Raw genomic sequence first — 25,932 nt, 5'->3', positions numbered from 1 at the left:
TGGACAAGGTATGTATCTAAGGATAGATAGGATTTTAATAGATCTGCAGTGATCATTCAAAGTGTGAAATGCCAGAAGGTGAAAATTCAGCCTCTGCACTGATGCTGACAGTTGTCCTTGCTGCTGCTCACGGACATTAACATTTTCATGGCGGTGTTCCATGCCGTTCTGTTAAGATACAGACATTTTTCCTTTCATTACCAGGTAACTCATTATCTTCTGGTCTGAACTGACCTACTGACAATTGCCAGACATGGTGATCGCTGAAATACTCCCCTGAAAGGCCAATGTTTCTCTGATCTCCTTATTATGACAGTGACCTCAGTTGAGAAAATTACTGTAGCCACATTGCTCTTGTTGGCTGCTGGGTCTGCCTGGTGATCCAGGGAGAATATCTTGGAAAGCACTGCAGAGACTGAGCTGCAGGATGTTGCAAAGTTTATTTTCCCTGAAAAGGATTTCTCAGACGGAATTTCTAAGGCGGAATTTCTGACAGCCACTCTGGACAGCTGTTTTATGAACATCTCCTTCTAGAGCTTGTTCTTGCCCCATGGATTGGTCCTTTGAATTTACTTCCACTTCCCCCCCTGGAGCTCTTCCTGGTATCCTTTTGACAGACATCGTAATAGTATCTCTTGCATGTAAAAAAATTAATTTTGTTTTATATGGCTTCTGAGTGTTTGATCTCAACCTTCCTGTTGTTTTACCACTGTGCTAGTAAACACAGTAACCACTGCTATAATGTATCCTTGCATGAGTCACTCCTATCAAAGGGTTGATCCAGTGTGATTTAATGTAAGAAATTATTCTGTTAGAATAAATGCAAAAGTCTGTTTTTTCTTTTCTCCCTCTTTTGTTCCTTTTTCTTCCCTCCCACTGTGCATTGTATAGGCTTTTTATTTACTCTGCCAGATTGACAAGATTATAAATGAGAGCTGTGTGTGGAAGCCTCTAATTTTTCATAAGTAAATGAATTAATTTATCATAGCTGTTGTGTTTTATTGCTGTCTCCATGCCAGACTGGCCAGCTTCTTTATTCCCCCTTTTACCTTCTAAATACTGAATCCATGTCATTGTGTTTGACAGCTTTCTGATTCCCCTGTCAGATGCAATTTGGTGCTAATCACATTTTCTTTGCTCAGTGTCAATGATACAGGCCATGCATAATATTCCTGTATGTCCACTTATTTACTTGAAACACAGCTGAAATGTCTTGGGCATTAATCTGATGGAGCTACTACATTGAAATGCAAAAATGATGCTTGAGTAGTAAGATAATGCAGTGTGGCAGATGTGCAGTAGATAACATTGAGGCTAAACTACTGATCTTTACCAAGCTCTAATGCATTGTATTTGTTGGTTTTGCATACCTTTTCATTAAAAAAGATTGTAATCGGTTCTGGTTCATTAGAATGGTGTCATTTGTAACTTAATTCCTTCTCTGTGATCAAAATACAAGAAAGTACTTCTATTCCCCTGCTCCACTCCTCATTTTAAAGGTGTGAGACAAATCTTGTATTTGCCTACTTTTAATGTGAGTATTCATGTCGTTCAATTACTTGTGGTTTGGAATTGTTTAACTTCTTGGTTTCTCTTTCATACATCTCTGCAGTTTTCAAAGCTGCTGCTATTAAGTGAGTCCTGAGTATTTAAAATTTCTCTAAAGTTCCTGTGGTTTCTGTTACTGAAAGCTAGAGCATGCTGTAGGTGTTCATCTCCTAATTCCTACAAAGGTTGGTTTGCAACCCTTCTGCCTAAACTGCACTGAAACTATTTTCTAGTATGTGTTTTCTCCAGTTACTCTTTTGGTGTTTCGAAATCCTTCTCTTACAACAAAGAAAAGTGAATGTTTCTTGAGGATTTGAAGACCTTGAGACTCTAGGTCCTTATAGTGCATATAAAGAATTTGGTCATGTGTTTTGATTAGTGTTTACCTACTGAATTATGCATTTTCTTTGGTTTCTGCATGTGTTTGTCTACTCTGAAATACTGCTATCTTCGCTTCCGATACTTTATAGAAACAGTGATGATGGCTTGTGAAAGACCTAACTGCTTTATAGGCTGTTGAAATGTATTCCCTCTTTGTAAAAGTGCACTTAAGTGGGAGATTTGGGAAAGCATGGTAGTGTCGATCTGTCATAAAACAGATTAATTCTGAGAAACATATATTTTATGAAAAAAAAAAATCAGGTTATTGTATGCTTGTCAGCCACTTAGACAATTAAGGATTTTATTTTTTTTTTTTACTACACCTTCTACATGTGAGCCTTCCAGCTGGATGTCATCTTTTTTCAGAATATATGCTGATGGTAGGAGTAAGAGCTTCTGCAGTGCCAATCCATGTTTCTAAACCTCCTGTCTCTTGGTATGAGAATTCTGTTCCCACACAAACAAAGAAGTCCTAGGCTGGAAAACATGCTTTTTGGGGAGAGCACATGGATTCTCCTTAATGATACTTGCGGAGTCTGTAGACATGACTGTATAGGCTCCTAATAGGGTGTTTTCAACAAGTGATTGCAGTGTGAGTAATGAACATGGTGGCGTCTCTAGCTATGTTCTTACAGCAGTGCAGTTCTGAGTGTTCCTTGAGAACTCAGGGTTCAACTCGGAGTTCTTGGAAACTGAAGATTTGCCTGGAATCCTGAATAAAGACTTCTAATATCAAATGCCTTTCTATTTCCCTGGAATCTGCTCACTTGTGCTTGAAACAAGCTAGATTGTGAAGGTTAAAATTCCTTTGCTGCTCTTTGCAGCCCGTGTGCTTACACTGACTGCAGGGCTGTTGTGGCTTATTCCTCAGCGCAGGGAGCAGGACCTTCAGTTGTGAGAATTGTCATTGCTTTTCTGGGCAGTTGTGGGTAAGGGATTTGACATAGCACATCGGTTCTCCTGTATGTAAAATTAAGATCAAGATTTTGTAAAGCAATTGAACTATTGACAAAAAAATGTTAGTAAGGAAAAAAAAAAGAATTTCACAGTTGTAGGAGTAACCTGGGACTTGAGGAAAAGTAGGCTTAACTCCAGGTTTGTCATGGATGTCCTGTGCTATCTTGGATAAATCAGCTTCATTGTGCCTTTATGTCTGTTTGTGAAGTAGGAATGGTTGTTCTGCTGTTCTTCACAAGTGTTCATTAAATATACGTGTGCATGCACACACACAGAGTACAGTTTTTGTACTTGGTTATTGTTGTGACCTTCCATTGTTACTGCATTAGGTATAGGGTGCGCTGCTAGCAACAAATACTCTTAATGAAACCAATGCATTTTGTCTGCTGGAGATTGTAGGATTTGGGTACTATACTCAAAATTAAGGAATTTAAATGTAGCTGTTCTGTATTTTTTGTTTGTGGAAATAAATAATGTTTAACTAATAGCATTAATATGTTATCCACTAAGAACATGGAGAAATTCTCCATATTGTCTTATACTCTTTGTAGTAGATTAAAAAAAAGTGTTGAATGAAAAAATAAATAATTGGAATTCCTCTTTACTAGCATAGCTGTTAATTTTTAGTTCATGTTTGTTTTTACAATACTTTAATTGTATTTATATATGCTTTTAATTTCACAGATTATCAGTTTACCTTGTTGTTAAAGGCATTTGAATGTGTATAATGATTGTTGAGCTAGAACTGGGATTTTGTGGTACCTTAAAATCAGTTTGCCTCATGATTCTATGGCAGTTCATAGCGCTACATAATATATTTGAGCATGGACATAAATCCGTTACTTTTTTTTAAACTTATATTTTGTTTTTGTTTTGGAATATACTGGAAAGTGTTCCAAAGTAAGATTAAAGTGAGTATATTGAACCCTTAACCTCAGTGCTGAGACTCCCTGTGGTGATGATTATTGGTAATGTGAACATCTGTGAGGGAATAGTGGAAGTGCCAAACTTTTCAGAGGGGCTATGACTGGTTCGTAGGCTTCACATTCATAAGATGTGGGAAAAAGTACCCGTGATATAGATAAATCTCCCTCCATTACTGACCTGGATGGTATGACTTGTATTTCTTGACAATATCTGAGGAAATATTAGCTGAGTGACTTAGTAAATATTGGTGAGGCTACGATCTGGTTGGATGTACAGTACATCTTAGGGCAATTCTATGGATGATTTTGGTGATCTTTTTGGGGAGATCTGTGGACTAATCCAGTTAGTCAACACATGTCCAAGTGAGGCAAAGAAATGGTAGACTCCTGCAGGGAGAACGGGAATATGACTACAACAGTGGTGTGGTGTGAACTTGCATGACTTCTGTTTATGCAGTACTGATTTGAGAATCTTGGACTTGTGGGTTTGTCGAAGAGTCGTGTTGAAAATGTATTTATCACATGGGATCTACCTTTCATTTACCCCTGTTCACCTAGGAATAAAGCCACAGTTAGGATGGAAAAGTGCTATACGTGTGCCTGTAACTAAAGTGTAGCTGTTTGCTTGGGTTCCTTCCTCCTGTAGGAAACGGCAGGCTGCTTTGTTCACACTAACAGGATCACGTACCATCATACGCAGCAGAGGGACGCATGTAAAGGAAAATTTCCACGATGCAGGGTACACCTGGGCAGGTAGCTGAGAATGTTCCAAGTGCCTGCTGGAGACAGGCTCTTCCATCTGCTGGCAGGCTCACGGCTGGCACCTGCCAGCTGGCGCAGTTGAAACTGAAGCATGCTCCTTGTATGCAAAAGAAAACCATTTTTTTTTTCTTCTTCTTCTTCAAATAAGAACCATATTATGGCTTTACAAGACCTTAAAGGAAACTGTCTAGAGTCTTGCTAAAAATGACTGATTAGTTTTCAGAGCTTGCTAAAAATACTGAGATGGGGGAAACCCTTCAATAACCTGTACATACACACCTGGTATGAAATGAGAGTTGAACAGTGCATGTTTGGTGCTTTTGGATACAGAAGCTTTCAAAAAGGATTAGGTGCATAATCATATCGGCAGTTGTTGCTGCTTTTGTTCACTTTTAATGCAGCTGCTAATGGAGCTGTTATTTTTTAAAAAAACCCTTTTTTTTGTTGTTTAGGTTTTTTTTTTTTTACAAAACATCAGTTAATGGGAGAATTAATATCTGATAATGGGGACCAAGAAATCTTTGGATGTTAGTGGTATTATGCATGCTCTCTCTACCCCTTTATATTTGCATTCTAATAGGATTGGAATATTTTAATGGCATTAAAAAACCCCACTTCTGTAAAGAGTCTGAGTGGGGGTAAACCCTCAGTGATGCACTTGTGGATGAGAAATTTGGGTTGCCAATTGATTTCACTGTCAGCATAGTAACTGTTGGTTGCAGAAAGGAAACATGTTTTAGTAGTTAGTGGGGTTATGTCCTGAGATCCCGTTTCCTAACCAGAGAGTGAACTGACTGAAGTAGACTGAAAAGTGATTGAAAAGTAAACAAAAATGTATTTAAAGTAATTGGATTTGAATTAAATGTATTTCTACATTTATTTAAAATAATTATTGATTTTCAGTGATTGATCACCATGAAATGTTGATGTGCAATTAAATGTCTTTACATTAAATTTAACACTTCTTATGAAGAGCAAAATGCATTATATGCATATTTATGCAATGGCACTTAGCATACATTTATTCAGAGTCTTAATTTTTACATTTGGCTTAGGAAATGCTGAGTGACAGTTCTTATTTAGTAGAATATTAATTTCTTCATGGCTTGTGTCAAGCTAGTTTTAGTAATTGAAGTTCAATTAAAGCTGCAGAGAACTAAAATGCATTTTAGTTAAGAAAAAATGGGAAACATTCTGGATGTGCATTGGGGAGAGTTTTGCATTTAAAGCTGATACACTGAACAGAAGCAGTTTGCAGATGATAAACTGGGTGAGACCAGGAAGAGTCTTTCGGGGTCTTGGACCTAAAGGTGCTCAGCTCTTGCATTTATTTATTTATTTTATTCAGAGGCTACAAGAAAGACTAGTAAGCTTTCCTGCTTTTCAGTTCTCAGCTGATTTTTCATTTGAATGAACTTATTGTTGAATTGACTTGCCTAGATAAACTGAAATGAGAATATATGCTTTGCCAAGAAGTGGCAGCTACAACTGTCAGGAGCTTGTCATTTTCTCTCTTCAGGAAGCTCTAGCTCCATGTGGTTAGCTCTAGGCTTTCCCCTCTTCAATTGTTTGAGTTTCCTTAAAACGTTACACAGGAACGTGCTACTTGTGAGCAATCCTGTGGAGGATAGGAATTGACTGTGGAATCCTGCTACTTTTTTTAGTCTAATTTGCATTACCTGGCAGATTACACAGCAGCCTGCCTCCCTCCATACTGCCAAGTTGTGGCTGAAGAGTAGCTCAGAAACGATTAGTTTTAATTGTTGTAATCCTGGTGGAGTGGGGTGAAATGTCCAAAGACTAAGCGCTCTGCTGGGTCAACAGAAGCTGTAGAGTTTCTTGATAGAGTCTGAAAGCACAGAAGGGAGCAAGTACCTAGCAGGCTAGCAGAAGCCTTCTAGTAATTATTACTATGATTTTGGACTGGAGCTGCTTTTCTTGCCTCTTCCCTGTACTAAATCCCTGAAGGTTCAGAGGCCAAGGGCTAATTAGTTATTGGTAGACTACTGACGTAGGGAAGGATAGCTGACTGGAAGCACAGCTCTGCAAACTTCATTTTGATTAAAAATTATATTTTTCCCAGGTAACCTAAACAGCATGTATAGGGGAAGGCAAAAAGCAAAAATAAACTTGGCCAGAACCACTGTTTAGAGTGATACCCCGTGTCCCATTTTTTTTTATGTCTTTGTGTTTGACTTGTGTTAGCCTAACTTATTTAAAAATTATTTATTTGAAATAAATTCAAATGCAACTGTGAGGAAAAAAATACAGTCTTTTATCCACCCACAATGATCAATTCTGTTTTGATGTCCTGTACAATAGATATTTGGCAGATCCTTCTCTGCCTCTGAATGTCTCTGAAGAGCAGGTGAACTTTAGTTGTTTGCTGTTCCTCAGCTTTTCTGAAATCCCTGAGTCTCTGTGCAGGGAATACTTGGGGGATGCACTTTTCCTGAGCACCAGCCTTCTGGGGGACGCTGATGGAAATTACACTGAAGCTCCCAGTAAAAGCGACCAAACTGACCCTGGCCTTTGGGCACCAGCCTGCAGCCTCAGACTGCGTGGTGCCCTGATTTAACTTTTAGAATAAAGGGAGACCCTGTGTGAGAAGGGAGAAAGGAGTGGCATTTTGTGCCTCATAAAAAAATATCTCTTGTTAATTTCTGTTGAAGAAGGTAGCAGGCATCCTTGGCTTTGACAGCTGTGGCTCTCATTCATTGCTGCAAAGTGTGTTGTGACTTGTTTTGGGGGGGTTTGGTTTTGTTTGTTTTAAGTAGTTTGAACACCCAGTTCTTTAAATCGGAATTGAAGTTATTTTTGGAAACCTTCCTGAAGACTAGCATCAAGTTCTGTAGTGTGTATGTCTGCTGAATTACTAATAAAAAACTGTGTAACTTACACTGGATAGGAGCCCCTGAGATTTGATTTCAGCTAAGTGTGGAAAAAATACTATTAGTCTCTTGGAAAGAAGTTTATTGTGGAGGATGGAGGGTTCAGTGCAGTGTCAATATATTTGTTATATTGTCTAGAATTTTTCTTCATGGATTTTTTTTTTCCCCCTTGGGTTTTGAAAAGTCTTGTAAGCCTTGAAGAGCAGTGTGCCATTATGAAACTGGCTTACCTGGAGGGGACTGAATGCTTGGTGTGGTGTAGCCACAGAAGGATGGAAAGCCATATGTGTGGAGGAAGTGATTGAGAGGAGCAAGAAGGTCACTCTCATATTATGGTAGGGGTTTTCTTTGTGGGTTAGTTTTGTGGTTTTTTACTGGAAGAAAAAAAGTGTGTTTAAAAATATTCCATAGAAATAGATAAAGAACTGAATCAACGTTGTTAGCATTTTCTACCAACTTGAATGTTTGTGTATTTCAGACTGTTAGAATAATGTCACATAATGAGGTGATGTGGCAGTGAGGAAGGCAAATGGAATTCTACTGTGAATCCATTCAAGGACTGATAGTAAGGGTAGGAAAACACAAATTCCCTTTTACAGGGCCTGGTGAGACCTCAGCGCAGATAGGTCAAGTAATAGTTGTGTTCATTGTTTTGGAGGAGGCTAAAATACTTGGCTAGTTGTGGGCTTCAGTTTTGATGACGCTTTGTGATAGTGAAGATATTTTGAAGATTCATGACTGAAAAATTTTTCTGAGAATTTTTTTACTAGCTGAAAGTATTTTACTCCTCCCCCATCGCATAGTTTGAGTTGTTTAGCTTGCTTTTCAAAGTGGAGCCTGGTAAATCACTCACTCCAAGTTTTGCTGGTTGTGGTTTGTTTTTTCTTTAAATAAAAAATGCTTTACTTTATGAATAGGTCCCTTTATAATTTGTAATGAGGAGTGAAATGGATGAACAAGCTTCTATCTGAAAAATTACATTTGAAATTTCTGAGTAATGATCTGAATGGTCTGAAGTAATTTATTCCCAAGACATACCACTGTTTGGCAGAGTACTCAGACTACTGTAATCAAAATGAGACTATGCCCTAAACATGAAGATTTTTTTTCTCCAAAAAAAGGAAACTTCAGATCCCGTTAGAACAATATTTCAGAGTAATGGGAATCTTAATTGAATTCAACTTCTTGGTTCAATATATTCTTCGGTGTTTTTATTATCTAATAAAAAATTAATTAATGTAGGTAAGAAACCATGCTCAGGACTTTGCAGTGTATTGAATACAACAGAAAAATTTCCTTTTCCTTCAGTGCTTTTCTCTACAGAAGGTAGTCTCCTTAAGAACTGTTAAGATAATCTTAATTGTTGTTCAGGTATCAGATTTGCAGTTCAGGCTTTTATACCTAATTGTTACAAAACTCTGCATCAAGTAAATTTTAAGCACTATACTTAATAGGGCATTGAAATTCAGCCTTGGAAATGAGGATTGTGTCGAGTTCCATCTAATGAGCAACTATAATATCATGGAAAACATACTTGTTTTATTTTTTTGATCCTATACTGTTGTGGAAGGACAACATTCCCAGTGTTATAATTTTTTGAATGGTTGTTACTTTTTTCTTGTGTATTCTGTTTCAATAGGGTGTGTTCATATTTGAATAACGCATACCAGTGCTTGGGTAGTAGAAAGGTACATATGTCAGATCTTGTTTGCTTGCAAACACATTCATGTCCAAGGGATGTATAACATACATGTATACACACATAGTTGCTACTGACTTTTACAAATATTATTTTCACAGTTGTATCCTGACTTCTCGCACTCAGTTAGGAAACCTTAAAGTTGTATGTTTAATTTTACTGTGGATCTTGAACATGGTGTTAGCATTTGTTTACTACAAAATTAAGGAACTTGACTATGAAATTATGCTATGGACAGCTAATGCTAGGGTAAAAAATGACTGAAATTTGTAACGTAGATCGTTCTTTTAAGGACTATAATGAGCAAGGCAGCAGTAGGATGTCTGCTATGAACTGATTGCTGAAATGAGTAATTGTCAGTGAAGGGTTTTTTGTTATTGCCAGAGCTGTGACTATCTCTGGAAATTTTACTTTTAGTTTCATTGTTTTCACAGTAATGGTGCATTAAGATGTCAAGTCAAAATATTTTTTTTTCCTCATCCTTCTGTTCTGGTAGTTCATTTGGGAACATATATTTTTGGAACTGCAGTGTTTGGAACCACCATACTTCTTTTAAAGTTTCTGAATGTTTCAAAATTTTGCATGTTACTGATCTTCTGAGAGAGCATAACTTTAGGTTTCTTCTGTAGTTGTAGAATACTTAAACTGTTTTGCCTTTAAAAAAAAAACAACACACACACAAACAAAACACAGTTCTTCTGTGAGTGACAATGATTGACTTTGTAGTCTTCTGTTAATGAGTATGATAAAACAAGCCATGTGAACTAGTCTATTACTAATAACGTTTTGAGGATTTTGGTGACATTCCTGTTGGTTTTCTGTTAAACTTCTCCCCTCTTCTGTTCTTCTCTGTCTCAGATTTTTTGCATAAAAGGATCATAACATTTAGGAGCTCTCTTCAGGAACACAGTTGCTCAAGATCAAAGTCAGCTGATTTCTGCTGAAGCATATAGGGTCAAGACTCTTGAAAATGAGGTTACTGTGTGAAAGGGAAAAGGTGTCTATTTTCTTTTTTTTTCAAAGGGGTATGTATGCATTATTATTATGCACTAGGAACTGCCTAGGAACACTGTTTATTGACAGAATTAATAACAAAGCAGTAGAGACTGATAGCATTTATTTATCATTAGGGACGGACCTTTCCTCCCTAAGATGACAACCAGGTTTGTAAGCTTGCTTTCGCATTTCTAGAGCCTGACACACAGTCAGCAATGGGGCAAATAATGCAGGCTCGGTAAGGTAGGCATCAGTAAGAATAGGACTCTTGGCAGTTGTAAATACTGAAATGTTTTTCTGCACAGACAGAAACACAGTGTGAGAACTGTATGACGTGTGGCAAGATCCCAAGATTTATCAAGCCTGTCGGTACTAATGAAAGTTGTTGTGTGTGTTATGCTGTACAGATGGTTTTATACTTTCAGATGGGTTTTACAATTCAAGTATTTTTTGTGCTGGGCTTTTTTGTTTGTTTTTTTGTTTCTCTTCTTTTTTTTTTTTTTTTTTAACTTCCAAAGTCCCATTCCCCCATCCCATAATGTCCTCTAAAAAGATCAAAGCCATTTAAAACCAAATGAACAGCTGATTGTGTGCTGTCATTGACTAACTGTGGCCAAAGCAAAAACTTATTTTTGCATGTGATGCATACTGTCAGATCAGTGAGAGAGAAGAGTGACTTGGTAGAAGTTGGTCTGAATTTTTCTCAGCTTTACAGCTAAGGAAGCGAAATGTACATTCAGGTGGTTAGCAGGAGTGTAGCCATCGTGTCAAGGGAAGCAGTTTCTTCCCTGTATTTGGCATTTGTGAGGCCACAGGCAGACTATTGTGTCTAGTTTTTAGCTCCTCTGTGCAAGAAAGGCATTGACATACTTGGAGCAAGCTTAGCACAGCATCATCAACATGATCAGGGGTTGAACACGTGACACGGTGGGAGAAGGGTAAGTGAACTTCATACGACAAGGGGGATCTTATTGCTGTCTAGGACTAGTTAATGGGAAGGTGTAGAGGAAACTATGCCCTACCTTCTTGAAAGTCCACAATAAGAAGACAAGTGTTAATGGACACTAAGTGGTCATCAGGAAGAATCTAATAAAATGAGAAACGTGTGGAAGAGGGTTTGGGGATAGTGTTGTGTTGGGCTTGTGGTTTTTTGTGTGTGTATGTGTGTGTTTTTGTTGTTTTGGGTGTTTTTTACCATAATAGTAAAGTAATGGAATGGGTGCCCAGCGACTTGAAAAATCTTCATCCTTGGAGATGCACAAAACTGGATTGGGCTCTGAGCAACCTGAGCCAACTTTGAAGTCTGAGCTAAGTGCCAGTATGGCCCTACTTTGAGTGAAGGACTGGACCAGTGACTTCCAGAGATCCCTTCCAACCTTAATTGTTCCTGTGGGACCTGCTCATTAGACTGGAATCTGGAAACGATATGAAAGTTGAAGTGTTTAGTTACAAATACAAAGTGCTTTTTAACATCAAAAATTATTGCCTAGAGTATGAGGAGCCGTGCAAATTCCTAAGAGTTTCAGTTACACCCTCTGATCTTACTGAAATGGTATGTCTCTTCACCACAGTTTATTTTGGTTTCTGTTTCTGAGGATTTTCACATGTCTATATAATGTGAAGGTTAGCAAGCTACCTTGGACACCTCTACTTCCTTGAATTTTGTATTCAGTATATGCAGCTGTGACACTAGAAAAGAGAGAATAAGTACAAATTGTTGGTACTGGAAGTACATCTGGCAGTGTACTGAAGGGCAATGTTTTCTTGCAGCATTTGCAGCTAAGGTGGGTCAGAAGCAGAGCAGTTAAGAGAAGGGGTGCTGGGCTCGCTAAATTCATTTTTCCCAACTCCCTTTCAGCCCTGTGAGCTCCTACATCCAAATCAGGTGTGACTGGAATGGGGAAAGCTAGCAAGAAGCAGCCCCTCTCCTGCTTCCCTATCAGCTTCTGCACTTTTTATACAAAACGTGCCATGTTTCAGCCGCCTTAAATGGCATCGTTGTGATCAGACAGTTAATGGGGATTTGGGAGAGTCCACAAACGTGTGTGTGGATGGGCTGAAAATTAGGCACAGTTTGACCTGAGTGGGAAGGAAAGGATTGGAAAGGAGGACTTGGGGGTACTGTGAGGGCTAACAAGTGCAAATCTACATGCCTACTACACCTTGCACGTGATTCTGTCCTGGCGGGATTGATTGTTGGTTGTTGCCACTTTGGATTCCTGAGAAACCCTGTTAAGTTAAAAAGCCTCAGCAATGAAGAAGCTTGCAAGTCCAAGAGCTGCTCAGTTTCTTCTTACAGCTTTATCTGTAAATAAATGCTTGCCTTAAAGCAGTATTTTCAGGTGAGATAATTCACACTATGGAATTACTATAATTCATATTATGATAGCAAGCATTTATTGGTGTTTACTAATGATATAGTAACTCAGATGTTACTTTCATTTCTAAGGATAACACTGTCTTATTTCAGATACCATGGCACAGTATTATTTTTCCTTTTCAGTGACTGATTACGGTAAGTGCATTTGACAAGCACAGCAGTAGTAAGAAATGCAGTCTTTGATATTAGTATTCACATTTTTATAGTTCCATTTTTAAATGCACACTCCAAAATCTAACTTAGCTTCTGTAAAGTCCATATAGGTGAAAGAACTCAGTTTCAAGGTAAACGGAAAGTAAATAATCAGTCTTGCATTTTACAGTCCTCCTTCCATTTGTGGTTGTGTTTTGGTTTTTTTTTTTTTTTCACTTGGATAGACAAACAATAAAAACAAAGGGCATTTGTTATCTAGTAAAACTCGGAAGCTATTTCATGTGAAAACATAATGAGTGTGACAGGCTACAAATAGCATTGAACATGAATCTTTTGCAGAAGAAAGGAGGAATGTCCTTTGGTATATTTACTTCAATCAACCCTAATAGGGCTTGTTTTATGTGTTTTACGCATCCGCCATCATAATTATAAATCCTTGACATTTTAGCACTAGCATTTATATCTGCCAGGGAAGCTACCCAGAGTCAACCCTCAAGGAATGTCTGTATTGTTACTATGGATCTCCATAACAGCTCTTAAGTAGTTACTAAGTGGCTTAAAAAAAATTTACATCTCAGTCATGCTTGAAGGGCTCATCAAACTTTGCCACAAATATCAATGTTAAGTACCCAATCAGCTGCATTGTTTGAATTACAGTCACGTGTGCTCACAGGGAATTAGAAGTAGTACATTAGGTCTCATCAGTCAGGTAGGTTGTTGGTTTTTTTCCCCCCATGACCTTTCACAAAAAAAACCCCCAACACCAAAAACCCAAACCACACACACACCCTGCAACAAAACCAAACAAAACCCACAAACCTCACCCCCAACAACAACCAACCAACAAAAAACCCCAACCCTAAAACCTGCCAGTTCAGCTACAGGGAAATAACAGGAAGATAAGGGTATCTTTTGATTTGATCACACACACAAAACCAACAGCTAGACTCTTTGAAAAGCATGCACAAAAGTTATTTCTCAGGCATGATTTATTAATACAGGGGTTTTTTTGGCCTTTGTAGAATAGTTGGTGACCTTCCCAAAATAGCAATTAAAAAACCCCAAACACCACCACTACCCCCAACAAACAAACCAAAAAAACCCACCCAACAAAAGCCATGAGAGAAATTACACCAACCTGTTAAGAAACTTTATGAACATGGGTTTCCAGATCTCTAATATTTAGCTAGTTGCCCAAATTCAGTGATAAGACAGAGAGCTAATGCAATACTTGTAGTAACAAAGCGGTCCAGATGTTTTGATCTCCCAGAAGAAATGGAGAGTTCGCACCCCTTCCCATGGCTGTAATGTCAGTAATCACAAATCGGGTAAATTCAAGTAAGTGCAGTCAGTGTATTTTTTCAACAAGCAAAAGCCCCATGGGGTGACTGGTAGTGCCGCAGCACAGGCTCAGCGGGAGGGCTGGGGCAGGAGCTCCAGAGGGTGAACGTGCAGTCCTTTCTTTACATGCTGCTGTGTCTAATTAATTCTTTTAGGTGTAGTAGGTGGTGGGCAAGAGGAACTCCAGATTTCTTGGGAAGCAGATCTGCTGATTATAATGTGGAGCCTGGAAACAATTGGTATCTCACTGTTTGGACAAACTTTTACAGCTTGGTGATCATTTGAAAATCTCAGCTTAATTTATGTTGAAAATGGTTAAAGTATTACCTCTTGGCATGGTGCCTATTTACGATGAAATACAAATATCTGAAGCATTTGGCAGTACAGAGGACCTCCAGTGGTCCTGTGCGTTTAAACCAAAATAAATACTGCAGGTCTTTACCAGTCCTGGCCTTGTCTCCCCTGCTCTGTCCTTTGGGTTCTGCCAAAACAACTGTACTGTCGTTTGGGTAAGGATCCCTTACTGGGACACCCTTTCCCTTTCCCCAGAAAGAGCTGGGACTTGGGCTGGGTCTGGTCTCTCCTTTCTAGGCATGGTGATTCTCTTGCTGTTTTGTATTTTCCTTGTATCCTTGAAAAGTTTTGAGAGCAGAGGCTGCCAGTGTTTGTGTTGTGTGCTGTAGGATTCTGTTCTTGGCTACTTTTAGACAGTACCAGAAGAAATCCGAATAATAAGGGTAGGAAAAGTGTCAGGTGGTCTTTGGGAAGATACTTTGGTGTATGTAGTTTTGGCATGTAGGTAAACAAGATGAGCTAATCACCATAGCTTTCATGTAATGTATCTGTAATTTGTTTTCATATGTAGGTGTGAAGGAAGGCTGCCATATGGTGTGTATATTGGTATTTTTCCTTGACAGCCTTTATTTTTAGTTAAAGGAATTCAAAGGCAAACTATTATGCAAGAACACCATTTCAAATACTTATCAGTATATACCAGAAGAATAGCTTGAAAGGACATTCAAGAAAGGCTGTAGAGCTCCAGGAAAGTTCTAAATTGAAAAATTAAATAACACTTTCATCCATTTTTGAGGTACCATAATTACCTCCAGTTCTGTCTGTGTTGCACTGTTACCAGTCTTTCATCTTTTAATCATTTGAACAGGAGTCTTTCATAAGTAATATATAAAATCTGATTTTACAGTAATGAGTTTGTGGAGTTCGAGACAACTTCTGTGGTGGCTTTATGAAGTTTTTTTGTTCAACATATGGTACACTTTACTCTAGGTTGTCTTGCCTCGATCCCAGGTGTTCTTGTCCCTTGTGGGCATAAATTAAAAGTATAACCTGTGCCTGTGGAAGCGTTTCTGTTAGGAAGATGGACTCCTTGAAAGAACTGCAAAAACGTTGCTGCTGTGGCATTCAGACTTTGTGACATGTATACGCACAGTACTCTAGTGTGTGTCACGGGAGTGGGGGCACAAAAATCAGTCCATCTTCATTAAAGGAGACAGAGATATGTCACTACTGCAAGATTACAGACAATGGTAGTCTAAGGAGATGTTAACTCAGTGATGTGTTGACAGAAATTTGCTTTGTGTGATTGACAGAGCTGTGGCAGCTGGAGGATGGAAAGTTGCTTCTCTTCCCGGTTTAGTTCACTGAACTGACCCACCATGGATCTAGCAAATTGTAGCACTTGTGTGAAGGAGCAGTGGAAACCAGTGGTTGGGAAAGTCAGGCCACAGCAGCCTCACAGTAGATGTCATCTTGTGTTGGTGCCAGTGCTTGAGTGTTTCAGAAGGCTGAAACGTTTTAGGAGGCTGGAGTGAAGAACTGGCCTGGCCAAACACATAACCTTGCTGAAAGAAATGGGGGGGGGGGGAAGACAGAAGGGGAAAGGATCCTTTTCCTTTTTTGCATTGGTCATATATAGGCTGCTATCAACTGCAACCTTTCTCCATCTGTGTCTGGTTGTAGGTGCAAGCATCTGGAGAGAATTGGAAGTTCTGATCTTTAACTTTTTAAAATTTTATTTTGAACTTCACTGTATTCTGGTATCAGTGTGTCACATAGAAACACTGTGTGTCTTTCTACCTCTTTGTTATGTATGTGTAGGGATAAATAAAAGATTAATCCTACAGATCCCACATTGAGGGATCAGAGAACAAGGTAATGTGATGCTGTAGTGAATGTAATTTTCTGCTGTAGCTTGAGCCATCGCTTCTCCTTATGTCACAAAATTCAATTAAATAGTCACCGCTATTAATTCACTTGTCCTGACAGCTCTTTGTTAAGATGTGAGTGCTTTGTGTGAAGTCTTTACTAATTGACCCAAAAAAGGGAGAATTTTTTTGCATGTCATTTTATAACTAACTAATAATCACTCTTACAGGAGCACTAGCTGTCAGAAGTACAGCTATGGTTAAACAACCACTGGCTTTTTTCTTAAACGAGTGTTTGAAGTCATGGACAGGGAGCATCTGAGCAGGAAATAAACACTTCTTGAAAAAACAGGACGATTTCACTACCTTTTGCTGTCCATAGTTTTTCCACTTCAAAACTTTATTTACATCCTTTCCTCACTAAGAGGAAAAATTTCCATCCAACTTGAGTGAAAAATTTAGTACAAGTTAAACATTTACTTCCTTTTTGTGCTTTTGAATATATCATTCTAGCTGTTGAAAATTGCATCGTTTCAATCATGTACTGATGATAGCCTGTGACTGGGAACTTCTCGTGGTGAATTTTTTCCTGGCAGCAATTGAAAGCTAATTAATTTAATTGCAAGCAAGCTTTTATTTTGCCATTTCTCCCTTAGTACCTTGTGTACATGTCTGGTATTTGGGGTCAGAAAGGAAATAGTGGTGTCTGTTTTCTAATTCAGTACAGAAAAGCTGGTAAAATGTACAGGTTTTAACCTTGTTAGCAGTAATCTAGTTGTCAAAAGTGTAGTTTGAAGAGGAAAATAATTACAAAACCTTTTTATTTAAAATGATGTATAGGGCAATGGAAAGTCAGCTGTTTCTGGTTTAACAGACAAGTGCCTTAAAGCAAGATCTGTAAAGTTCTGCTCTTTGTTCAAAGGTGAGGATGTTTTTCTTTGAATTTCTGAAACTCCGTGAAGTTGCTGATTAAGATAAATTAAATATAAACAAGAACTAAAATAAAACTGTTGCAATTTCAGTTTGGAAGGACTTTCTTTTCCTGCTTCTGGTGTATGTGGTGTATATCCCAGTACACAGTGAAGCATGGCTGGAGTGTATGAGCTATGCACTTGAACATGGCCCTGCAGCTGCCTGCCAAGGGAGTGACAACAAAGCAGCTGCGGTTTGGGCTCCTGGAGTAGCGTGCAACTCATTTTGGACTGACTGAGAACCCCTGGAAGGTGTAAAATTTTGCATGGGAACAAGTGTCTTGTGGGGATTTTTTAAAATGAAATAATGCATCAATTTTCTGTATCTTAGTGGCCAGTAGTTCCCAGAGGTAAAACATGCTGCTGCTTTGTACTCAGTCCCCTGCAATCAGTAATGTCATCATCTGCTGTTGGTATGGACCTTTTTACATAACAGGGTTGATCTTAATTGAATGTGTGTGTGTTGCTCTGTGTGTTTGGGAGTATAGTCACATAATTTTTATGTAATTTTGTTTTACTTTTTTTGGGAGATTTGCAATTGAAACATTAGTAAACTATTGAATGAGCCGTGCCGTAGGACACCATACAAAGTTAATACATTGCCTTGTAATAAGTTTGCCACTTACTTTGATCAAACAAAATGCTAATAAAATAGAACTGTTCACCATTGCTGCCTTGTGTTGTGACTCTGTCAGTATTACTAGGGAGGAGTTTAATAATCAAAAGTGACAGGAAAGTGCTACATTTTTATAACTATTGATTGTCTAGGTAACAGGTAGGTTGTGAACAGAGATTAAAATAATAGTGGGGTGTAGAACCATTTTACATATACAGAAATACGTAGATATCTTTCACAGCAAATACCCATGTTCTTTAAATAACCTTTAAATTAAGAAGATGCTTGAGTACAGTGTAAAAAAAAAAAAAAAAACCCAAACCCACAGCAAAGTACTAGCATAACTTTGACAGTTCACAACTGTCTAGAGTAATGTGTTAAATAATGTATTTTTTTAAAAATAATCAGCTGACCCACTGAGCTCGCAATATTTATAAATATTGAACCGGTAAAGAGTAAAGTAGGGTTGCAAATCTTGTTTTCATGGTATGTTTGTGGGGGATTTCTTAATGTGTCCTGAAGTTCTTTTCAGTCAGAAGAGGTTGGCTGTCTGTCCCAATTAAAGAATTTTCCATACTGGAAATAAGTCAGTTACTACAATTATTATTTTAAATAGTTATTTACATAATCTTAATTGTATTCATTGCCTTTGAAAAGCTGATCTTTTTAATACTTTGATTAGCAGTGTGTTTATAGTGTTAGAATTGCTACTAAGTGCTCCAACTGCAGTCCTGAGGGGCTCTCTCCTAAACAGACATTTTTGATAACAAAAGGCTGTTTATTCCACTGGTGGGGAATGGCATTGCATCTTTGCTACCTCCACATGCAGCACTGTAGTGTTTCCTTTTCCACACTCTCTAAAAAGTGGTAGTTTAATCACGTTACTTAATTAGAGGTGTGTTCCATACTGTAAAGAAATAAATTTTCCTTGGTGGTTGTTTTATGTGTGTTGTGTGGTTTTTGTTTTTGTTTTTGTTTTTTTTTAAATATCCATCAAAGTAGTGCCTAGGTGTAGACTAGGGAACTGTGGACTTTTCACTGAAGTCACTCAAAGAGTGATGGCAGCAAGAAACTTCCTGCTTTCAGGCCGGCGTGAGGCCGATGTTTGCCGGGCTGTGTCACAGGGGCTTGCTGCTGGTGGGCCTGCTGGGGGCTGGGATGGCTGGGGACGGGGTGGCGGAGGTGCCTTTTCCTCCTGGCTCTGCCCTGGGAGTTGGGAGCAGAGGAGCCAACAAGTCTCCATCTGCTGAACCTTTTTGGTAAATGAGTGTGATGTCCACTTTAAGATGCAGAATGAATACCATCACCAAACCATTTGCCATCCTTCTGTATAATTAAGCAGGTGATGCCCAGCAGTTTTGCCCGCTTTCAGGCACTATGATTTCTGCATGCCATTTTGCCGGAATTCACCTCCTTCCTGGGCAGCTGCCAAGGCAGGTGTTCGCCTTGTAACATGCTAGCTCTGGGAGTGTCACCCAACATTGGGGCAGGTGCCATGGGGCTCCTCGTGGAGCAAAGACGCTACGGTGGTGCTGTGACACTCAAAACTTTATTTTAACCTGCACCCTCTGCAAATGGGGTTCTCTTACAAAACCAGCACCCAAAGCCCTTTGCAGGTCTGGTCGTTCAGTAGTGCCCTAGACCCTCTGCAGATGGGGTCGGGAGGCCTCAGCTGGGGCTGGGGGTACACACCTGCAGACCTCCCCCTGCCCCGGTGCCTGCACACCTTTGCTGTGCACAGCTGCCCAGGCAGCACCTGCTGGCTCTCAGGTGTCCCTGTGTCCCTGAGATTGGCCCTGGACTCCTTTAAAAGGAGAATGGGCACGTGGCCAGCTGACCGTGGGCCATGGCCACCTGCTCCAGAAGATGGAGCACGGAGGGTAGGAGCAGGAGCACAGGTCTCGGGAAGCCGGTGGAATTGCCGTCCTGTAGCTGCAATGCAGTGTGCCATTCTGGGCTGGCGGGTAGGTAAGCTACCACACCTTACCATGATCTTACTTGTCTGATAAAATAATTTTATATTCTTTCTGCTAAAGTTTCACTTGACCTGCAGGGCTACAAGGAAACATAAGTATGTGATAATACCTTAACGTACGTGAGCCTGTGAGAGTGGCAGTGCAGGCCAGACTGTTGCTCTGGTCTCTGCTGGTGACCAGTGGAAAGTACTTGAAGGTGGCATCTAGAAATAGGAGAAATCCATCAATGTTCTCCCCGTTTACCTTTCTGGTTTTACTACTACATGTTCTGGGGGTTTTGAGTCTGAGATAGTGCTTGCATATTTCCATTTAACAGTTCTTGCTGGTCTTTTTCGTCAGCTTGTCTAATTTTTTTTTAAGCCAGGCCTGCTTTTGGCCTCTGCAATATCCTGGAGCAGTAAATCTAGAGTATTACAATATAATACAGCATTTAGTATGCTAGGGTGTGAAGCCATGAGGAAACTCAGCTTGGTCTAGTTAAGGTATTCACTGTTTTATTCCCATCAAATCACAGCTGAGCTCCGTTTACTGTGTTCTACATTGCAAATGCTGAAGTGACCTTCATATCCTACCATTACCTAAAGTGTTTTCAGTGTCATGGTCCTACACACTGTCAAATTTCCTATTCATTAGTAACAGCCTCTTTCTTAGAAATTGTTCCCACAGCGAAAGTGAGATTGACAAAGCAAATCTTTTGTAGGGTAATAGCTGTGGAACTTCTTGAATCATCATGGACTTCTATAATAACATGAATAGTCATTCTAGAAACAAACAAAAGATACCATAGGTGGTTGGTGTTTTTTCTGGAGAAAATTGCTATGATGTTGGTGTCTGCTCTAAGGCAGCATTTTTGGCTGTGTGTAGTTGTGGAGCATAGCAGTGGCCTGGTGGTGGATGCAGTGTGAACACCTGGGTAGTTTCCCTGTAATGCAGGAATAAAGTGCAAAGAGGAGTGGTCTTTGTTATCGGAATTATATTTTCCTGTACACTTTGGACAAATGAAAAACAAAATACATGTTTTCAAAGCTAGTTGTATGGCTGTGAAAAGGAAACAGGCTCCATATAGAAAAGGAGAGCAAGTTTTCTACCTAATTATTTAAGGGATTTTGTGTGTGTCTGAAAATGCATTGGTAAATATGAGCTGACACATTTCTAGCAACCAAATTATGAATGAGCGGAAGACCTGAAAATGTCAGTTTCTTCCTTAGGAGCACTTCAGGATTTTTCATTTCATTTTTCTTTTCTTTCCTGTCTCATACATTCATTTCTTCCCTTAGGCAAATGAGCTCCTTTAAATGTTTGTCTTTTTATTTCAGTATACTGTTCATCATAGGACATAATTTTTGACACTTTTTGGTAGTGTCAGAGGAGATTTGATGTACTAATGTTAGCATGTAGAGAGTGGTTATATATACCTTAAAATAACACACAGAGAGGAAGAAAAGACTAAATCAATTCTTTAAACTTGTTTCTGTGTGTATCTTGATATTGTGTAACCAGTTGTGTGTGTCATGGTCTTTTTTTATGATTAGCTAGGAAAAGCTTTAGATAATCCTAAGGATTTCAGGAAAAGTGAAATAAATGAGCACCTTAAGATGAAAATGTCTTTTAGAATGCTTATTAGGCAAAGTCTTCTCATTTGTTTAGATGCATTGGGAATTAATTTTTTGTTTGTTGGTTTTCTCAGAACTCTTAACACAGTTCACTTGTTTTCTGGGAACCATAACACAGTTAATATCTAGCCACATGCATCCAAGTCACTTCTGTTGATGAAGCTGTGTACACATGGTCTGATTACTTTCCATTAGTAGGGACCAAAAGGAAGATGCTTGTGAAAGGCCAGGTTAGCTGAGGCAAAACCTCACTTTTCTGGTGTTTTTTAAAAATCATTTTTGTGTCAACATTAACGTGTGTTTGGACAGCAGACTTTGCAGTCTGTTGTTGCTCAGCGTTGGCCTTCCTGTACACCTGAAGGTGTGGTGGCATTGGTGACCAAGGGGCTGTTCTCAGAAACAGTGTATCTGGTATAAACTTGCAGGAGAGAATGGGAAGAGGCAATAGATATGTGGTGGGTAGAGATGACTGTACGTGTTCCTAGCTGGACCAAGAAACTTTCATCCTTATGAAGGCTATGTTGGGTGACTAGAGAAACACCACTCTGTCACTGTGCTGGGTGTATCTTGTCCTTGGAGTGTAATTATCAGGTACTTAAAAATAAAACATGTATTTGCTTACACATCACAGCTTCCATGGTTGTGTTACCCTTGTGCAGTGCGTCAGTCAGTAGCACTATTTTTTTTTTAAATAATAGCAACCTTCACTCCCAAGAATTAAATACTGTTCTGTGTTTTTAAGCATGTTCATCCCTAAATGTTTTGGAATGATGTAAAATGCTCACTAATGGTAGCGTGCTACCTCTGAGAAAAGCACGTCAGCACAGGGCAGTGCTGAAGCATATACTTAAGTCATATTGAAGTCAATGTATTTAAACACAAATGTATGTGTTTTCCTGAATTTGTATGTTTATCGTTAGCTGTTCTGAAATAAGGTCATTGTTTTTGTACTCCTAAAGAAGGATAAGTTTTACTTTTTTCTTTTTTTTTTTTAAAAAAAAAAAGGTGAATTTTGGGAACACTTTAAATACACAAACTGTATTGTCCTTTGCTTTGATAGCTGATTGCTGTTTATGATGAGGAAGAAACTCAGCGTAAGACTGATGGCACCAATGGCAATTTGACAGACAGAAATAGCCCAGGCTCTTTTGAGACGGAGGTAGCGGCTCAGCTAGCAGCCTTTCAGCCAGTTGGTGGTGAGATTGAAGTGACTCCTTCTGCCCTAAAACTGGGTATGTATATCTTTGCATGAATATTTTTTTGATTCTTTGACCAATATATAGTACTTTCTTATTTCTTTTTTTCTTTTCTGAGTACGTCTGTAGTCCAATCTTATGTATTTAAAGAATTTCTTTAGCACCCCATTGTTTGCCTTGCAGTTCAGTGAAGACAATTACAATGACAAAAGCTGGGCTTTTGAACAATTGATGTTGAAGACTGCAACTGAGCATGACAAATTTGCACCTAAGCCTTGTATCCTGCTATTATGCCCATCCCTACAGCTGGTGTTCCTTTTTCTCTCCTTTCTTTCATTGGGTAGGTTGCTGATAATCATTCATTGTAATCTTCTGAGAGCAGAAGAGGTAAAACCTATGTAGTGTTTTCAAGTAACAAAGTCATTGAAAAAAACCACTAAACCCAGCATTTTTATTGAGGAACCTGGGTTCAATGAGTGTAAAACTGCAGCGTGCAAATAGTTTTACTGATTATCTGAGCTAATACCCTGTTTTGGGGGTGGGAGGTAGAAAGGAGGAGATGCTGATTGCAAACAGTTCAGCTCTTTGCCTTTGAAGAAGTTGCACAGAAGGGTCTGTTTGCCTATCTGACTTTCAGGTGAGCAAACTGTGATTAGGAGAGGCTTCTGTTTGAGTTCCTCTTATATCAGAAGGTACTGTGTGAAGTGCTGCAACTCTGGTCCCCTGTGTTGTTTCAGCGTGCCTGGCAGGCCAAGAGTTCATGCACTGGTTTCCAATTATAAAGACCTAAAGTCTTGTACGTTGTGAACACAAAGCAGTTTGAAATGCTTTCTTGGATTGAGAAGCAAGCTTAGCTGTCACCTAGATACTAGATATACAAGCTTTCAAAAACAGATTGAAGCTCAATACTCTTGCTTTCTATGTGTAAAGCAGTAGTACACTGACAGCATTTAGCAAATGAGTAGCGGTCAGGAGAGGGTTCTCTGCAGTCCACCAGAGAGCATGGTGTTCTTGAGTACTGCTGGCAGTCTCCTAATGGCATGCAGTAAAATTTCTGGGTATAAAGGGCTGCGGTAAGATTTCAGAAACTGTATGTTCACTTATCTGTTTATTTTAATTACATTTTTAAAGTAAAAAGGCTGATTAACAAAAACAATGAGCTAAAATAAAATTTCTAATAAAGCTTACTGGATGAGGGTATGTAACTTAATTTCTAACAGAAGTCTCTGCTCATTTTTGTGCCTTATGTAGAAAATACTGAAATTCAAGCTGCATGAAAATTTTTAGACTCAAACTTCTGTATTAATGGATCACTTCTATTTTCTTTATATTCTAGAACATAGAAATTTTTTTTCTATATTTAATGACACACAGGAATTTCTCATACCTAAAAATTTTAGGAAAAGACTTATTCTTGCCATAACTTCTATGAGATTGAGCTGTCGTTTTGTTAAGCATGAGTTACGGAAGAGCTTGTGGCTAAAGGTTCAATGGTTGAATGGTTTGCCACTTCATTTATGGCATATTTTTAAATAACATTGTAAACACATTTTAACACGTTTTGGAAAGAAATTGTTCTCCATATACTTCTGAGCCATATTAAAAAAAAAAAAAAAAAAAAGAAAATCATCGAGAGTGGTCTGTCTAGCATACTGTTGTGTGTAAATCGAGGGCTGGAGAGAAGAACACTTCAGCCTTACACAATTTTATGTAAAACAGTCAAATGTTAGAGTTCTTGAGCTCAGCAGTAAGCTATCACGTAGTTCAGTTTTCATAGCATTTATGGAATCTTTCAGCTATAGAGTGTAAAGGAGATGAAATATAATGTGAGAAGATCAACCAATTAGGATTCTATTTTGTTTTCAGTGCAATACTTTATATATATATATATACACATTTTAAGTTTTAGATGGGTGCTTGCTTCTTGAAATAGAGAACTTAAATATAATGTGTATGTCTCAACAGTTCTCTTTCAGATTGTTTTATTTTACAAGGTAAATGAAAGATTTTTCTACCTGTCAGTCCTGTAAACTCAGTCCACACTCCAAAATGTAATTGTTTCCTCTTTTGGATTTTACATCATGGATTGCAGTTCTTCAGATTTAATTTTTGACTTTATCTTTTCTGTACAAGTCCCTGAACCTTAAATTATGTTCCTCTTTCCACTAGAGGCAAATTGAAAAGTAAAAGAAGAAATAGAAGGACAATTTGGTTGCATCCATATCATTGATGCATGAACCACAATAGTTTGGCTCTCTGTCTGATTATTGAATTGACTCACGCTTGCTAGCAGAAAGAAATAATAATAATTTAAAAAAGCTGTTCTTGGTTTGGGAGCAAGCATGTGATTAAATATCTACACAGCGAGCAAGTGTTGCTTTCCATGGTAGGGCTGTGCTTCGGGAACTGTCATGTGCCTGCCCTTTACAGTATTTTTGCAGAATGCCTTTAGCGATAAATGCAGGGAGTCTGTTGTTACATAAATTGTCAGGTTGTGGAACAATTTTGCCTATTAATTTCTGTTGAGTGTTTTATATTCTCTGAAACCAGATCCGCAGTTTTACATAGAAACAATGTCCATTTTGTGACCTGCTTAGAGAATTCTTAGAGCTTGATGTTTAATAAGCATGTGAAACTAGAGACTTGTTCTTAAAAATGAGAGGATCAGTACTGATTTTGAAAATTCACTTGAGCTACTGCCTTCGAACTTTTTTATAAATTGTGTATTTGATCCTGTTTAGGTATAACATAAAACTAACTTGTTTTAAAGCCTTTACTGGCTAGGTAGAGCTGGCAATGATGAGGGATTTTTTTTTTTTTTATTTTTATTGTATGATTACTTCTTTTAGGGTTTTTTTTTTTTGGTGGTCGGTGCTATTTAGAATACTGATCGACTTGAGTGTGTCTGAAGTCGTAGTTTTTCCGTTATGTAGTTATTACCCTTATCTTTTCCTTTATCACCTGTAACTTTGCTTTTATTCTAGCTCACTTTCAATCTTACATTTGACTTGAAAGCTAGAAGTACCTTATATTGCTTCCACATACTGGCAAAATGTTGGAGGAAACAAAATTAGTTTGTTGTTTTACTTATTATCAGATTACTTCTTTAATACTTGGCATGTATCTTCTTAAAACAGTTCAGGAAATAATTCAGCTATTTGTTTTCCCTGAAATGTATGCTTCTGTACTTTTGAAGCTAACTCTGTGTTGTCAAATAGGTGAAACTGTGGGCTCTTATATTCAGTTTAGGAAAAATGCAGGAAGACTGTAACTGTTCGTGAGCACAGTATCTGCTGTGTCCATAACATAAGGTGAGGTGCATACGTGGGTGCCTTCCTCCTTCCCCTGCAGAGCTGGGTTATCA

The 25,932-nt window shown here is 38.5% G+C and overlaps 1 protein-coding gene across 5 annotated transcripts in view; it reads left to right on the top strand.

Moving 5' to 3' along the window:
• PARD3B (par-3 family cell polarity regulator beta) overlaps window positions 1-25,932 on the top strand; it is a 413,251-nt gene that overhangs the window by 102,378 nt on the left and 284,941 nt on the right. For all 5 annotated transcript variants that reach the window (XM_055718425.1, XM_055718428.1, XM_055718426.1 and 2 more), the window contains exon 3: window positions 22,433-22,604. In XM_055718425.1, coding sequence (XP_055574400.1) covers window positions 22,433-22,604 — 172 coding nt within the window. The remainder of the gene's footprint in view (window positions 1-22,432; window positions 22,605-25,932) is intronic.

Source organism: Falco cherrug, chromosome 8, assembly GCF_023634085.1.
Source record: "Falco cherrug isolate bFalChe1 chromosome 8, bFalChe1.pri, whole genome shotgun sequence".
Classification (NCBI taxonomy): Eukaryota; Metazoa; Chordata; class Aves; order Falconiformes; family Falconidae; genus Falco; species Falco cherrug.
Note: the sequence above shows the minus strand (reverse complement) of the source record. Positions and strands in the feature narration are given on the sequence as shown.